Source organism: Acomys minous, assembly GCF_964271855.1.
Source record: "Acomys minous genome assembly, chromosome: 7".
Classification (NCBI taxonomy): Eukaryota; Metazoa; Chordata; class Mammalia; order Rodentia; family Muridae; genus Acomys; species Acomys minous.
In genome coordinates, this window is record NC_140488.1 from 30302554 (window position 1) to 30321573 (window position 19020).

General features: G+C 36.4%; 1 protein-coding gene across 4 annotated transcripts in view; it reads left to right on the forward strand.

The window, feature by feature from the left end:
* TENM1 (teneurin transmembrane protein 1) overlaps window positions 1-19020 on the forward strand; it is an 839058-nt gene that overhangs the window by 690055 nt on the left and 129983 nt on the right. For all 4 annotated transcript variants that reach the window (XM_084789577.1, XM_084789578.1, XM_084789576.1 and 1 more), the window contains 3 exons: window positions 8627-8746; window positions 14646-14907; window positions 17383-17650. In XM_084789577.1, the coding sequence (XP_084645703.1) occupies window positions 8627-8746; window positions 14646-14907; window positions 17383-17650 (650 nt within the window). The remainder of the gene's footprint in view (window positions 1-8626; window positions 8747-14645; window positions 14908-17382; window positions 17651-19020) is intronic.

A 19020-nucleotide genomic window follows, 5' to 3' on the forward strand; every position in this document is an offset into this window, starting at 1 on the left:
TGTAACACTCCCAGCTGCTTTTAATGTTACCCACTTGGTGAGTCTTATTTATTTGGGCTAGTGACCTATGGAGTAGGACTAAATCATCTTCCTATATTTAAGCAAAAACTAATGAAATTTTATTGGGCTCTCATACAAACATGCACTGTAGTCACATTTTTTGAACATGAACATAGATAGGTTTATGCTACAGCATTAAGTGATTTTGTGTGGCTGTACTGACCTAGATAACATATCAAAAATATCATGTATTCTGTTGAAACACTGCCCCCACTTTAAAAAAAAAAACCTGTATATTAAAAGCCTCAAATGCATTTAAATTAGAAAATATCAAATAGTAATTACATAATAATGTATAAATGATAATAGAGTTCATGTGCATAAATTAAGCATTATTCATTCATTTTTGCCCAGTGGCACAGACATTGTTTAATTCCCTGAAGCAGTCAATTATCAAACAAAACCCCCAGATGAGGATGTTAGCTTCTAACAAATGAACTGTAAGGCATCTGTCACATAAGATCCTCAAAGTAGTCTCTGAACCCCTTGAAGCAATGCCATGAGGATATGGTGCAAGTACTTTACAACTTTAGATTAAAAGAAGAAGAAAGAAAAAATATTTAAACTGAAATTCTATTAATTGATCCTGAGTATGTGCTGTGTACTACAGGAACCAAGGACTCAGAGAGGAAAATTACATAGTTTTTGGCCCTGTGTGGCTCTCTAATAGGAAATAACAAGCGATCTGTAACTGTCAGTCCAGGCAGGCTATGACAAGTGCAATAACATGTGTATGAGCACTGTATAATGAGACCAATAGGACAGAAGACATTGGCACTTATCCGGAACAGATAAATTGGGTTAAAACATATTTCTTTTTTACAATCTCTGGTTTCAAAGGGACCCCACGGTTCATGTGATGGGTCACCCATCATTTTGTCATGACACTTTCAACATGACTTGCCAAATGTCAATTGTTGCAAACCTTTTTCCAGATGCTTTTATGGAAGAGTTCAAACTCAAGGATTTTACAGTAGTAAAGTTGTGAATTGTTTGTTTACTTTCCTGGCTTTTTATGGTTTATGCTTCCTTTCCCTTCTCCAGGAGTCTGTACATCTTAATTGGCTGATTAGGTGATAGTCTTACTTTCACTAAAGTTTGGCCTTTACACATGCAGGGAACTTGTTAGATCTATAAACTTTCAGACCGCCACATCAGATCTACCAAATCAGAAAGTCAGTGGACATGCCCACTGAAGTCCAATCTTTCCTTCAACAAACCCTCCAGGGGATTGAAGTATATATCCCATCAAGTTTGAAAATCACTGGCCGATAGGAGAAAAAGATTACTACAGAGGTGTTAAGACTGGCGTTCTGGCTCAAAATTGCACCCTGAAGACTTTCTTATTTATTATGGGATGGCAATGAATAATGGAAACATCATGAAGTCTTTGTTACAACCACTCAGAGGTATTTACAGTCCAGTAAGGCCCCCAGAGGCAGTGTTTTACCATGAATGACACAATTTGCAACTGCAGGATTTATGCTATGATTAACTAACTCCTGTATAAGATGTCGGGTAAGAATGCTCAAAAGTATATACCTCATTATGCAGTCTATCTTTGCCTCTTGAAGACTTGAACAAAATGACAATCAATTCAGAAGTTTATAGGTCAAAATTCAAACACTAGTGAGCAAAGGCCTCCCCCTTGTACAGAGTACTTGGCTTTGGAAAAGACTTTGTGCATCTGTTCCTATGGAGAAAGTTGCCTATTTGCCTGCTGCTCCATCCCCAGCTGGAGTGGTCCTTGATTTTGAATGTTACCCTTCAAGGATTGTTTATGTCTATGTTAGCAACAAAAGCAAATAGCTGTAACTTCTCTGGCCCTAAACCTCACTTTTCCTGTGAAAGATTTTAATCAGAAATACAATGCAGTAAATTACATCTTCTTTCGGCAATTTAGTTCTCATCCTTGTTTTTCACACCAACTTCTGTACTCGAGGTTAATGTTGTTGCCAGAGGTGTTGGATGAATATTGGAAATTTGACAGAGAAGACAAAAGACAACAAATAAGGACAAAGGAGAATGGAAGCAAGGGTTGATTGAAGGCTGGAGATAATTTGGTTGTGCCATGAAAATAACAAATGCAAAATGAATTAGACCTTTGCATCAGAGCTGTCTAACAAGCAGCTTGTTAGTTAAATAAAGCTCTCAGTAAAGTATATTCTGCCCTGTTCTTCAAATATATAACTCCAAACACTTAGAAGATTCGACATTTAGTTAAAGGGAAGAAGCAATCCCCTTGGGGTTGCTGCTTTAGCATAGTGACAGCAGGTAGACAGCTTGGCAACAGGCTGCATCCTCCAGAGAATAGGAAAAGAGACATTGTGAGTGATGATCTTCTCCACATGTGTTTTTAAAGTCACATTGGACATGCCATAGAAGTTCAACTTACCTTGTTCTAAGCAAACACAGCAGGGAGAGGTTCTTGTTATTAAAGATTTAAGGAAGCAAGGCATCCCATCCATGTCTGCAAATCAAAGGAAAGCCCCCAGCAAAGATGAAAAGAATGCAGTTCCAGGCATTGAGAGTAGACAAGCACAAAGCACATGCACACGTGTGTGGATGGACACACACACACACACACACACACACACACACACACACACACACACACACACACAATTATACCAGGCAGATATTTGTGGGTACAGGCCCAGCATAGGTACAGTACCTTCTATGATCTACCTTAATGACTCTGCAGATTTCTCTGCGGAATTGAATGAATAAGGATTCCAAAATAAAAATGGATTCTTAAAGGACCAGGACTTGAGGCTGAGGTAGTTTGGGATTTTCTTTTGTTTCACTTTGCGTTCTTGTGCTACTGGGCATTTAACCCAGAGCCTTGAACATGCTGCTTAAGTGGTCTACCACTGATTCATACCCCCATCTCATTTACTATTTTTCATTTGAGATAAGAACCCACTCTATTGCCCAGGCTGGCCCTAAACTCAATGTGTAACCCAAACAGGTCTTGCATTTTATAATCTTCCTGCCTCACCCTCCTGAGTTACCAGGCCAAGCCTGAAGGGAATTTTGACATGACAAGTTTAACATGTCAAGGGAAGATCACGTGGTTCTATCTATATTAGATGCAATTGGAGAAACTTCAGTACTCTCTGGGGTACAAAATGAAGTGATAGTAAATGAGAATTAAATGTATGTACTGAAAGGAAAGAGAGATTTAGGAACATAGAGTGAGGATAGAACAAAAGCTAGATGACTGAACCTACTCTTTAACTCAAATCCTTAAGTGTTACTTATCATGAAGGTTATATCTAAGTCATTGCCATAGAATTTAGTATACTGATACAAAACATGAGCATGTCAAATACTTGGCAGATTTTAACACAAGAATATATATCCTAAGTCTAACAGATAAATATGACTCTACCGATATATGTGGTAAATTAGTTGAATAAGGTCTTCAAAAGCCTCAGAGACACACAGAATATGGCATTGAAAGTTGCTCTTACAATCCTAAATTTCTTCGACAACAAGACAAGTTAACTCCTGACAACACCTAGCTAACCTCAAAGAAGATGATGAGCATCAAAGAGCCTCCTTATGGAGATGGCTTCAAAGGTGGCAAATCAACCATTGGGCAAAATGTTCTCGTTCCTGCCACAAACAGAATCTGCCTAAAAATGGGCAACTTAGATGCAGGCAGAGTCAACGGCCGGTAGCACTCTGCCAAGTCAGGGTAAGCAAGTCCTCAATAGTTCCTGCCCTGCAAACAAGTCTGGCAGAGATATTAGGCCAGAAAGCTGAAGATGAGGCTCCAACGTTATAAAGTGTATTGAGTGACTGGTCAGGCAGTAAACTGTCTTAAGTCAATTTGTACATTTTAGAAGCTGCTAACCCACACTGCTAGTTCACTCAGGAATTTAAGTTTTATTCCTTCTCAAGTCTCTGAGGGGCATTGAAGACAAGATAGTATAGTTTTACAACCAAGCTTAGTTGATTAGGGGACAAGATTGTCTTAGATTAAATTAAAGGAGTTAAGCTATTAGAGTTGAGATAGGATAGATATTGAATCTCATTTGGAAATTTAGACCCAACAAGACAGGAAAGACACTTACCTCAAATGGGACAAATGCAGATGGCCAATTCACTATGAATGTAACATGTATAGAACACATTATTCTCATGACTGTCACATGGTTCTCCCTGCTGTATGTAGTTTGTTTTATACATGTGTAATAAAATAAAAGTATTAAAAAATAAAAAAGAAATGTATGTAGTATAGCATTGAGCTTATCAAAGCTACAGCATGACTGTGCACTTCACTACTCAGCTGGAGTATTCAAAATATATGGGTTACACAGTTACTTTGGGCCTAAAAACAATACTCAAAGCAAGTTATATAAATAGTATGAAAATTAAATGTCCTGAGTGGATCAGTAAAGGGGACAGATATAAGGGTACCATCTAGAATTAGGAAACAAATTGAGTTTAGAAATTGAATTGACACAATGTCAGCTGAAGAGCATAATCCACTCTAGTGTCCATTTGATGCTGGGGTACCCTAGGAGAGAGAATTGGCTCAGCATCTTTTTGTTTTGAAACTCTGAGTATGGAAGATTTTCCACAATTTTCTATATGCAATATTCATCAAAGCTGATGCAAATTAAAAAGAATAGTTTAATGTTGTCTCAAAATTGAGATAATTTACACTGACACTGAGTGAGTGATGTTGGTCAGTGATTAGAGTACTAACAACTCAGGGATAAAAGGAGCTAAGAATTATTCTTATAAAATGGGATGACATGGCGTGTGTAAATAATGAGGACAAATGCAGCAATATACAGGCGATCTTAGACCATTTAAAGTATAATACATTACAATAAGAGCTCAATACTGATAAATGTAGACCAATATGTTTTACGGAGCTTTATCATATCCTGTAAGTTGGTGTGGATCATAAAATATGAAGAATTTTTAAAAAGGAGCGTTGTAAGATAAGTGTGTGCACATTATTTATGAAGGATGGAGATTGAAATGAAAGAGAAGAAGAACAGGTAGACAATGTCTTGAATAATGATGACTTTGATGAGTAGTTATCACACAAATCTGTTTGCTTCATAAAATATTAGGAATATTAAGGAGCAGAAGACTCAAAAGGCAAGTCTCCTCAGAATGAGATACAGAATGAAGGAAGAGAGGAATCCAGGGAAATGCACAGAATAATGATGACGTTTATGAGTTTTTTCACTCACTGCTCTGGATCCTTCATAAATATAAGCCATATAGAAAATAAAAGAGCAACAAAGAGAAGAGACAGATCTGTGTCTGTCATAAAATATGAGACAATAATGCCAACCAGGCTTGACAAAATAAAAACAAAAATAATTGAGTCTAGTACAACTGTGGAAAGACACAATATCTAGATTAATGTGGGCAAATAAAATGAGTGAGTGTAAAATTGTTTTACCTAAGGAAAGTCAGCAAACACTAGCGAGGCATTATAGTGGCAAAGCCCTCAACAAAAATAACTGATGGAAGCTTGGCAAGTTAGCAAGTAACCTATTCATGCCCCCAAAATGACAAACAATATTTGGAGTTCAGGAAGGAATATACAATCAATTCCTTTTTTTTTCTTTTTTCTTGTTTTTCTTTTTTTATTTATTTACTCACTTTATATTCTGACTGCATCCTCTCTCTCTCTCATCCCAGTCACCCCCTCTATTGCACACACACACACACACACACACACACACACACACACACACACACACACTACATTCTCTTCCCTACTTCTCCTTAGAGAAGGGAAGGGTCTCCAATAGGTACTAACTTCACCTGGCACATTAAGTCACTGCAGCACTAAGCACATCCTCTCCCACAGAGGCCAGACAAAGCAGCCCAGTTAGGGGTTTGGGAACCAAAGGGAGGCATTAGATTCAGAGAGGGTCTCCACTCCAGTTGTTGGAAGATCTGCTACAGGGGCCTAAGACCAGTCCATGCATGCTCTTCGGTTGGTGGTTCAGTCTCTGTGAGCCCCCATTGGTCCAGATTAGTTGATTCTGTAGATCATCGGGTAGAGTCCTTCACCCCTCCATCAATCATTCTCCTGACACTTCCATAGGACTTCCTGAGATCTGTCTAATGCTTGACAACCAATTTCTAAATGAGTTGTCTCTATACAGTCACTTCTCAGGCCCTTGGCTCCAATTTGCAAGTAGTTTGTGGGAAAGTTTTCACAGCTCTCTTCAACTTAACCTCTATTTATCTTATCAAAGATTTTGTGAAAATTTCAAAACTGTTACTACAGGGGACAGAAATATGGCTCAGCAGTTAAGATCACTCACTGCTTTCATAGAGCACAAAGGCCCTGTTCCCAGCACTTACATGGCAGCTCACAACTGTCTATAACCCTGGGTACAGGGTATCTGAAGTCCTCTTCTAGCTCCCATGGACACTGTGCTCATGTGTTACACTTACATATATATGTAGGAAAACACTGATAGGTCTTAAATTTTATTAAAAATAATCCATTTTTTTATAACTACGAAATAGGTTTTCTTTATTTTCCTTCTTTTTACATTGAGCTTAGAACAGGAAATCTGCTTTGTCAACAATAGTTCAAAAGCTAGAACTCAAGAATGTAGGTGTATTCTATATTAGAACAAATAGAGGTGAGAGTGATTGGGGAAATCAGACAGGGCAAATCAGGTGTCAGTGTTTAATTTCCAGGCCAATGTTCTGTATCATAGAACTAGAAGAGTTCCGAATATACATAAATGCCGATAGCAATAACTATACTATTTCCTTTTGTATAATACTTAATGTCTTATAATTCATATTAAGGAGCATCCTTAGTGAATTCAGAAGAAGCCCTATAAGCTTCACTTAAAACTCGTTGCTCAAACTACAGTAAGATGTAGTAACAGGTTTACTGTCTAAAGCAAACTTAGGCTGCTCCTTTTCTTCTGTTTATATGGAGATGCTTTGATTGTGTAGTTTTTTCCTCAGGTGATCTTCTATTACTGTTAGCCTTCAGATATGTGCCCTGAATATTGATTCTGTTGGAAGATTATCAAATCCCAGGATAAAATTACTAGGGTTAATCAGGAAATATATGTTGGTCAAAAACAAAAACAAAACACCAAAAAACATGGCCCATATGAATTGAAGATTTATTTTTCCAGCATGCTTTGAGCTCTATGTATTTTTGAAAGAAAGACAATTTTCAAGACTCTAGCCCATTTTTCTTTAGCCTTGCTGTTTGAGCAACAAAATTCATAAACAAGATCCCAGATCTGGCTAAGCTAGGACAGGAGTCTAATGAGATCTCTCCCCTCCCGCTCACACAGCCTCTGATCAATGAGAAGCCAGTAGAAAATCTTTTGAATCTATTCCATGGCCCACTCTTTAAGTTACTTGCTCCTAAAATGTGTTCCAGTTTGCCTGACAATTTAGAACTGAAAGCTTTGAGCATTTTCATGAACTATGTCCTTTAGCCACAGTCTTATTTAGGAACTAGAGTGAAATAATCATTTTGGCAAAAATGAAACTTATCTGTTTAAAAGAAAACTGTCCATAAGTGTTTTACTTAAATTGGAGAAAGAAAACATAATATCAATATGGAATACTATACCTTCTTTGTAGACTTCAACTTCAAGTTCACCCAACTGGGGGATGGGAAGGTAGCTCAGTAGATAAAGTATTTTTGCAGGCAAGCTAAGTTCAGGTCCACAGAAACCACATGAAGCCATACATGATAGCGCATGTCTATAATCCCAGTGCCCCTATAACAAGAGGTGAAGGTGAAGAAAGGAGAGTCCACAGAAGCTGGCAGGCCAGCGAGTCTGATGTGTGAGGCCCTGTCTCAAACAAGGTGGAAGACAAGGATCAATCCACAAGATTATCCTCAGACTTCTACATGCAAGCATAACACACAGTATCTAAAAAAAAACACCCAGTGAAGTTTGCTTGCTTGGTTATTAGACAAGGTAGTTTGGCAGTGTGTATCAAGATCTTTAATATATGCATATGAGTAGAAACATAGAAAATATGCACACACAAAATCGATACTGCTCATTACCTGTGGTTAAAAGACCAGAAAGCAGAGGGATATACGTGGCCAACAGGAACTTCACTCACAGCTGGGAGGTTTTGTATAATAACTAATGGAATTCATTTTAATTTTGACAAACAAAAGCTATAATTCCACATGCAGAACATCCTCTGAAGGAAATAAGAATTCAGTGAAGAAAAATGTGAAGAAACAGCATGTCTTCAAATAAAAGGTCGATTAAACAAGTCATAGAATGTTGCTTTAAGGTTAAATTATGTGATAACAAAAGTACATGTGCTCAATGCATCCGATAATATTGAAACATATTAACTTTAAAAATGTCAGAACTGTGAGTAATACCTAATATGATGCCAGTGTTGATGCAGAAAAAGCATTCCATCCCCAAAATATTATTAGTACATATTTCTAGTTGGTGAAATTATTGTTTTCTTCTTTAGGCTTGAGTGTTTTCCAAAGTTCCTACAACTTGATACTACATCTTAAATTTAGCGTGCTTTTCTGATTGTCTTTGATCTTTTGTTGCAGGCGTGCCTGTGTGATTCGAGGCCAAGTGGTTGCTGTAGATGGAACTCCTCTTGTGGGAGTCAATGTCAGTTTCTTGCATCACAGTGATTATGGCTTTACCATCAGTCGGCAAGATGGAAGGTACGCCTATTGCTTCTGATCATTGTTGGAGAAGAGTACTAAAATTTGCCATAGGAAAAGCCAGGACTCACACAATATGACAATGGATAATAAGCCCATCTTTCTTTTAGTTGTATCTAGAGAATTAAAAAGTGACATTTATTTCCTCTACTTCTAATTTAAGTCAAACCAAGTTTCTACCATTACACTATTATTCTCAACCCCTCTTGAAAATCTGGGCATGTGGTCATCTAATTCCACTTATAAATCTAACCTGAAAGTCCATAAAATGATGCCAATAATAAGTGATAAAATATGGACCACATAGGCCATTCTTCCCCAATAGGCATAAAAATATTTCACATATTTAAGAAATGATCATGTATAAAGGTTTCCTCTAAAATTCAACATTCTGTCACAATAACAAAGGCATTTTAAATGTATTTTCCCCTCTGTTTGAAGTATAGTTTGGGGATCAAGGATGTATTGGCCTGTACAGGGTCTGGGATTGATCCCTAGCATCACAAAAACAAAGTCCCTTCCAGAGTTACCTATTTCCTTAATGATTGCAACTGAATGGTAAGTGTAGCCAGTCCATGCAACTATGCTACGTTAATATCAAACATCAAACACTGAACTTCTAATGCTTTCTCTCAGACCTGGGAGGCATAGCCTCAAAGTGAAGCCTTTTCACTCTAGAAAAGGATTTGCTCCCAAAAACATTTTTTGTTCCTGTCATTTAGATAGACACTTGTACAGACTCACTGAGTCAATAGACCCATGTGTCTATCTTGAAGGTAGCTATTTATGACTCTCAGGAACACTATAATAATGGCCTTGGGGTGCCCTAATCTCCAGGTGGCTACCCTTAAAGTGTCCTACTCATAACAAACCGCTTCAGTACTCACAAAAGACCTGTTGGCTCAGAGCTTTATCACAGTGTGAGAGACTATCTTATTTCAAGAACCTACAATCAAACCTTATTAGTCCTACCCACTTCAGAAATGCTAATTGTTCAACTTGAGCTGTGCTGAATTTATTTTTTCAACTGCCTGTCAAGAAAATGTGTATAAAAAATTGAAGACCATAGAGAAAGGAGGTTTTTAACCTACTTAAGACAAGAAATTGGTTTTAGAGAGTTTAGAAAATTATTTGTATGTAAATTATATTACTAACCAGCCATCTAGTTATTATAATAAGCTTCACAGAGCTATTAGAGAAATAATATTTCCTGTCAAATATTCCATAATTAGAACTCTCTGCTAATTCAAGAGGACTTTTCTCTCAGTTGGTTTGAATGACAGAATTTTGAAACTTCACTCACCAATAACTGATATACAAAACTACCTTCTGTCATGCCAGTATCTTAAACCATGTGTATTAATTGAAAAAAGAATTATTTCTTTGACTTCTTATGACCTGTTATGGAGTTATGACAAGGCCTCAGTTTGGGTCAATGTTTCATTATATATTTATGAAAAAAAACCTAAAAGAATATTTATGTCTAAAAAGTCTAAAAGCTTCCATTTCCAGATTACAGAAAACATTAAAAGGAATATTTTGTTGATATTTTAGACTTTGTATTTTAAATGCCAAAACCATCCTTTGATGAGCTTCTGTAAAAAAAAAACAGGTTTATGTAAATGAGAGGTGCTAGCAAGAGATTCTGAAGGATTCCTAAAGTATATATATTCAAAATATGTGCCCTAAATGCCACCCAGACTGTCCCACTAGTATTTCTCAGACATAATGTGACTGTGATGAGGTTTTCTTTTGATGTATCTGCTTGTTGCTCAGACTAAGTACATTTAAACATATAATATTATACAAAAATATACCAAAAATGAAGATTACAGAAAAATGATATTAACTAGTAGATATCCTGTGAGATGCAATGTGCTAAGAAGGCCCTCTGTCTCCAAGTATCAGTCCCATGAGTCTTGCAATTCCCACCACCAATATCCACTGCCTTGGGTTAAATTACTTCTGAAATCTCATGCTAAAATCTATGTGGACTATAGAATATTCATGTCCATTACTGAAACTTGCTAATTGACAAACACTTTTCTAGTGAGACAAAGAAGATACAAGATATAAGACAAAAGCACTATATAACAAAGCAAAGGAAAGTATGGTGATGGAAGGCCAAGCCCTCTATGAAGCTGAAAGTTAGATATTCAGATAGAAAAAGGCAAAAAGAATGGAGAATAAAAGCCAAGTCTAAAGAAAACACAAACATGTATTGTGTTTCCTGTGTGCCCAATATGTTTATTTACATCCTTATTGTCATGCTCACAACAACCTTATGGGGTCACCATTATCTATATCTTCCCCTCTCGGCAGAGGACAATACTTACTGATATTAACACAGCTGATGAGGACAGTGCCAAAGATTTCAACTCAAGTAATCTTGTTATTTTCTTCTATGGTTTACCACCTTCAGTTTAGATATGTAGCTCACAATGAGTACAGGGTTGAAAGAAATTTTATAAGTACTTCAGTTAACAGCAAACAAAATTGGTGATATGCTGATATTCTTAGAATGTTCCTGGGAAACATTAGGTGCTCCAGGAACTTTCTTTTCAAGATTGGAAGATAAAGAAAATTCCCTCTGGCCCACTGCAATTGATGGATATCACAAGGTATCATAGAAGTTTCAATAATTGTCCACGTATGAACAGGACTGGTTTGACATCTTATATATTGACAAAAGTCTACAAATAACCCATTTTGGAGCTTTTACACTTACTTTCATATAACATCAAAACATATTCTTAATGATATATGTAAATGGATGGGATTATAAGTCATTAAGAAGGCATTCTGTTTGGCATTGCAATGGTTGACATGAATTTTGTGGCATAGATCCACTTCCATGTCAATAAGTAAGCCAGGTAATATTTACTATGTAATACTGGGTGGGTAGAAGAGAAGCATGTGAGTCAATGCTCTCTAAGAAGATACAAACACCAGAACATTTATATATAAAGTGTACATATTTAGAGAGAGATCATATATATGTGTGTATGTATGTGTGTCTTTGTCTTATTTAAGCATTAATGTATTTATTTATAGCAGTACCTGTGAATATAGATATATCATATTGGATACTTTATTAATAATATATAAAGCAGTTCATGAAAATTAAAAAAAAACCTAACCCAGACACAAAGTTAATATGATAGACATAGACATAAGGCTCAAACTCCATATATATGGGGGGAGAGGGAGAGGGAGAGGGAGAGAGAGAGAGAGAGAGAGAGAGAGAGAGAGAGAGAGAGAGAGATTTTATTTGACTTATGTTATTGTGGAGCCTGGTCATCTGATATCTGTAGAATGGGTTAGAACATTAAAAGCTCTTAGGAGCAATTTGTACAGTTCATGAGCAAGATTTTCCCCTTCCTATGATAAACCTTAATTTTGTTCTTAAGTCTTTCAAATGGTTGACTAGGATCCACTCACATTATCAAGGAAATACCCATTACTTAATGTTAAGTCATTGTAGAAATTAACCTTACTGTGAAATATATTCACACCAATATCTAAGATTTGTATTTGGTTTAATAACTATGTTGCATGCCTTAGCCAAATTGAAACATAATGCTAACTACTATAAGAAGCCTGGAGGACGTTGCAAGAACTTAAAACTCAGTAACTCTTCATGGAAGTAATCAAAAGATGGCCTACAATATATTTGGATTGCAACAAAAAGAAATGTATAGAAAATTTAGAAGGAGAATATATCCAATTTGAGGTCTTAACATGTGCTGATTCCCAACTATGCACTTGACCCTTAAGTCTTTGTCTTATTTACAGCACTAATTTATTCATTTGCAGCAATAGCTGTAAACATGTCATATTGGGTCACTTATTAATAATATATAACTACAGTTCATGGAGACTTGAAAACTAACCTAGACACAAAGCTAATATACTAAAGATGAGACTCAAACTCAGATGTGTCTAAAGTCAAACTAATGCTTCCCAAAAAAAATCTGCTGTATCTGTTTAATCTTTGTAGAGCCAGAAATCCCTAGATGTCTATGTTACTATTTGGATAACATTTATTTACCTTTTGTGTCTTAATGTTTGTTGCTGTTAGTGTTTGTTTCTTTGTCAATGAGAAAGCACTCTCATTTAAAGGACTTAAGGCTCAGTGCTTATACAAAGCAAGTACATTTGGCCAAGTCCATAGAGTGAAATTTATGTAAAAGTTGATCTAAAAGGAAGATTTCATGACAAATACTATTGGACTTTCCCTCCTGACATTTGTCTTAAACTGTTCCTATTATCATGAATTAAATGTCTCTATCAAAATGTGAGCTGTTTTGTTTTACTTTTTAGTTCAAACCAAGACCATTTCCTGACTCAGTTCTAGAAATTCTCCTTTTGGAATCTGTCTTAAAATTACTGCTACTTCGAGCCAGGCGTGGTGGCGCACACCGTTAATCCTAGCACTCAGGAGGCAGAGGCAGGCTGGTCGCTGTGAGTTTGAGGCCAGCCTGGTCTACAAAGCGAGTCCAGGACAGTCAAGGCTACACAGAGAAATCCTGTCTTGAAACAAAACAAAATTACTGTTGCTTTGCTAAAAAGGCAACAGTACTCATATTAACAATTCCTTTGTTAGTGTTCATTATCATTACCTAGAAGATTTCTTCAACAAAAGATGAATGGTAATACTTATTTAAATCTAATAAATGTCACAAAAAGGAAGAGGTATGATATCCATAATTAAGTCCGGTTCCCTATCAGACTTTATAGCATTGAAGGAGTGATTTACTTAAAGACCTTTTCTAATGGAAGGAAATACTTATACTGTTCTCCTATGGGCTTGCATTGCTTTGAATATTAAAAAATATCATATTGTCTTTTATCCATTTTGAAAATATAATGATAATGATTTATCATTTTGTTACTTTTTATCATACTTTCTCTTTTTTAATGCTTCTAAGTACATTACCTCAAAGACATCATTATAGTTAAAAAACCAAGTGTAGTGGAACCATCAGTGCAGAATGAAATGAAATCTGAGGCTTTTATGCTCCCATACAATAGTCTTGTCAGAGACATAGTTGCCTTACAGAAGAGATAGTCTTCTTTTGTCAGAGACACAGGAAAGCTGGAGGCAGAGACAAGTAGAGTGAGTTACCAATTGTCTTACAATAGGAAGCCAAAATAAGAAATCCTAAATATGGAATGCAAGCACAATCAGGAGCTGAAGATGGTTGTCAGATGTAGGAGGTTCATGAACAGTTTAGTTCAATCAAATTTCGCTGAACACTTTTCCTGGGCTGGTATGTTTCTCCTGAAGTTATCTTTGAGACACTGTCTGATTTCTGTCACTGTATTTGTGGCTCTGAACAAGATATTTAACCTTTGGCACTTTCCTTTTATTTTATTTTTATAAGCATACAAACATATATGTATATATGTATGTATATATATGTATATGTAAATATATGCTATATATTTACTTATAGCTTTCAGGCTGAATATACATATTTAAAATCTTGTAAAATATTAGCTAGTCATTTTGTGTAACTCTTAAAATAAGGGTAAAGCAGTAATGTCAGAGTTGGCTTTACAAAAATGCATGTAACAATTTTTAAGACAATATTAAAATTGATATTTCAACAACTTCATATTCAGTAGTTGAATATCAACTACTGGTACAAAATTCTATATCAAAAGTCTATTGAATGATAAAAAGAAAATCATCCATGAAATGAATACCAAAAGAGTGGATATTTATAAAACAGAAAATAAAAGTGGATATAACCTACTTTTACTTTAAATATTAAATTTTATTTGAGCTGTTCATATCATTCATGGTGCTTCTCTCCTCTTCCTCCTCTTTCCCCTCTTTCTCCTTATATTTCTTTGCCTCCTTCTCCTCATCCTCCTTTTTTCCCCCTTTTAGCTTTGACCTCGTAGCCATTGGTGGTATCTCTGTTGTCTTAATCTTTGACCGATCACCTTTCCTGTCTGAAAAGAGAACACTCTGGTTGCCCTGGAATCAGTTTATTGTAGTGGAGAAAGTAGTCATGCAGAGAATTGTAGCAGACACACCATCCTGTGATATTTCCAACTTCATCAGCCCAAACCCTATTGTTCTTCCTTCACCACTCACATCGTTTGGAGGATCCTGTCCAGAAAGGGGAACTATTGTTCCTGAGCTGCAGGTGGGTACATTGGGCTTCACATGTATAATCATTAGGATGTATAGACATTAGGATGTTTGACAGTGTGTTATGGTTAATTCTTTCTCTATCATTTCTGTTATCCCTATAATAATGGTTTCTTCATTTTTCAAAATAATCATTAGAATGAAGTCTTTCTAGTACATTAGGGCACTATCTGTGGCCATGAAATAACAAGGTAAACTAGCTATCAAGAGACATGCTCAACTTTGACCTAATTAACATGGTACCCTAAAAAACATGGTGAGCTGGCTTAATAGTGATAACAGACTAATTAATGAGCTTGGACTGTTTGTGGTTCTGTAATTGAAGCTGCTTAAATGTCTATTTTTCTTCCATTGTGTAGGCTGTATTTACTGTCATCATTCATGAAAGTTATTCTTGGTTAGCTGTATTTAGTAAAGATAGTTTTTAATCCATGAATGAATGTGTTTTATACAATGTTGTTTCTAAGAATTTGAACTTTACAGTTAGTTTAGCATTCTTGAGAACTCTTCTTTAATGAACATTCATTATTAAGCCACTCTGGCAGCCATAGCATCATTCATAAATAACATTATAGAAACATTTTTATGATATTTAAAAGTTGATGCCACATAGATAGACTTATAAAACTTACAGATCCAAAAATAAAGAAGTGTACACCTAAAAAAAGCTTAATGTACACTTCAGGATTGAATTGACTTTGCTTCCAATACAACAGCCCCCAAAGCTCTCAGTATTCCTCACTGAGGAACACCTCACACAAAAATAACTCTATCTGGAAAAAGCAAAACTGTTGGTTATATTGGCTATTCTAACACTTTTCCTTAGGAAATAAGAAGAAAACTTGAAAGTAATGAATGTGTATAATTGGTACACTAAGTCTTGCAGTGATGCCACTAGAGACACTAGGTCTTTGTTTAACACAAAAGTTTCAAACCTAGAACTATTTATTTCCTTACATAAATTAAACACTAAGGTAACAAATATGTTATCATTGACCACAGTTAGGATCTGAAAAAGTAGCCAGTGGACAAGTTTAATATAAAACATTTAGTTTAGAGAAGAAAATACTAGACAAATAGTATAGAAGCCAGGCTAGAGGGACTCAGCAGCTAAGTACACCCCCTATTCTTGCTGAGGATCCAAGTTTGATTCCTAGCATGCATATTTGGTAGTTTACAACTTCATATAACTCCAGCTTCATAGGATCAGATGCCGTATTCTGGCATCCATGGACACCTGCCCGCGTATGCACATGTTCATACATAGACATACACAGACACATTTCATTAAAAATAGAATGACTTTTTGTAAAGATTATAGAAGAGAGATTAGTTCTTTGGAAATAGCAAAACTATCTCAAACCTAGAAAATTATGTGGTGCTTTGCATTTAGCAATCAGTTCTGTGGACTACATTGCATGCAAGTAAGAAGAAGCTGAAGGAGAAAAAATAACAATAAAACAGGAGACAAAAATAATAATAAAACAGGACATGAAAATATTTACACACTCTATGCTACATTAAATATACTGAATAAAATGGCCTCTTCAGCTATTTTGTATTGAAAAATGAAAACCATGGAATACAAGATCAGTTTTAGTTACCAGTTTTTGACATTTAGCTCCATCTGTAGTAATAAACAAATAAGTAATAGCAATTAATTAACAAAGCCAAATGGCATTTTCACTCTGAAACCAATGTTTACTACAAGATTTACAGAGGAATTAGTGGGAATTATTTTCTTTTCGGTCATTGCTGCCAAACTGGAGAAACTTATATTCAGCCATTTGTACATCCAGTCACAAAGAAAAATGTGAGAAAATTATGATTAAAACTTTGACCTCTAGCTCCAAAGTAAACAAACTTGATGGCTTCAGTAAAGATTAATTCTGGGGATACCACAATCTTTGTCATTAAATATCACTTTATGCTTGTAAATATCAATATCTGCTTTTGCAATCCTTCCTCTTAGAAAACCCAGCCTAAATAGGCAATGGATTTGAGATGTGTGACATCACACCCAAGAAGGGTTTGTATATGTATCTATAAGAAAGAAAACCCCCTAACAGAGCCTAGAGCACTGAATTGCTTGACATTCAGCAGTGTGATCTTTCCCAACTCTTGCTAAGTAATTTTTGGAACACTGTTGAAAGAATAAAATTGTTCTTTACAGTCATTCCTGGCAGCAGCAGATGAGAGCAATCTGTAGTGTTGGCTGTATTTCTCGTTCTCATTCAGATTTGATAGAAAATTCAAAACCTTCAGTCACCCAGACTCATAAAAATCTGCGAACACAAGGCTTGACATCAGTAGAGCCCAGTATTCACTTTCCTTTAGTCTGTTTCTTTAACAACAAAGCGTGTGTTAGCTTCCTCTACCTGTCACCACTGAAGAGCTAATTTGTGTTGTTTTGGTGTGTGTGTGTGTGTGTGTGTGTGTGTGTGTGTGTGTGTGTGTGTTTCAATTTTAGGTTGTACAAGAGGAAATCCCCATTCCTTCCAGCTTTGTGAGGCTGAGTTACCTGAGCAGCCGAACACCTGGGTATAAAACTTTGCTACGGATCATTTTGACACACTCAACGATTCCCGTGGGCATGATTAAAGTACACCTCACAGTAGCTGTGGAAGGGCGACTCACACAGAAGTGGTTTCCTGCTGCAATTAATCTTGTCTACACATTTGCTTGGAACAAGACAGACATCTATGGACAGAAGGTTTGGGGCCTGGCAGAAGCTTTGGGTATGTTGAAGTATTTCTATTTAAACAGCAGTATTATGCTTACAAAACAGAAAATGCTAATTGTGTATCAATTTGAATTTGGAATATTTATTGATTTTTCTTCCAGTTAAGGAATATAAGATTTTCTTTTTAATGTAAATGCCCACTTTGGACCTGCTTAGAATTTCACTGTGATAAGCGTTTGCTTAAATGTATTTTGGTTTTGTGATTGCAGCATACCAGAGGAATCACACAATATCTAACTTGTAACTGTCTCCAAAGCTGAATGTTGCCTTCTAACTGTGACCTTTGGTGTGGAGTTATATGGGCTTTTTTTTTTTTTTTTTTTTACATTTCTACCATCGTTTTACTTAAAACTACAAGACTCTATTGTATACGCATCTTTACGTATCATTTATGTTTGGATGGTTAGACTCCATCAGCTTATTACATTAATAGTATGCTAAGAAAAAACAGCTCCCAGATTTCCTATTTCTTTTTATTTTCTGTAATCTTGAGACAGAAATCTAAGGACAGATTAGAAATTGAATCTCTGGAGGAGCTGGTTTCACATCCTTCCTTGGAAAGGTTTGCCGTGATACAATTCCAGGTAGTTAAGAAATATTTCTTAGACTATAGTGTGTATCAAATTCTTCTCCTCTTCCAGGGGAAAATGAAAGCTCTGGTGTCTTTCTCTGACTAGTTAAGATTCATATATATGAGTAATGATATAATCTATAATCTATGTTGGACTTTATTAGAATACAAGGAATGGGAAGGTTTAGAGGACCACAGTCCCTCTTCAGCAAGATTTCACTGCTTCCCCAATAGGGACTGGATCTTACCTATTAGTGAGCTTTCCCTTAGACAGCAATACTAACTACTCTCCTTTCTCTCAGGTCTTCATCTACCAGTCTGCTGACTTACTTTATCTTGCATTCAGCTTCCTGTTGAAATAAGATTGTACTATGTCTGCAGTATATTATGTTCAGTATAAAAAACCCCTGTAACCCAGAACTCTACCATGAGGCCAACTGCCACTAAGGCCACTGGCCAGGCAGCACTCAGTCCTTCTTGAGTGTAGCAGTTATAGGAACGTTCCAGAGCCAGACTCCTTCTCTAGGTTCAGATTATCTTCCTGGTGAGGAGTCACCTGTCTCTAAGCTCTCTCTGACCTCTGTGTCATCATTCTCTCCCTTGTTCCTAATAGATGAGAAGGCCTGCCAGTGCTGTCCAGTTCTGCCCAGTGCTGCCCAGTTCCTCCCAGTGCTTCCTAGTTCCTCCCAGTGCTTCCCAGTGCTTCCCAGTTCCTCCCAGAGCTGTCCAGTGCTTCCCAGTGTTGCCCAGTGCTGGTCAGTTCCTCCCAGTGCTGCCCAGTGCTTCCTAGTGTT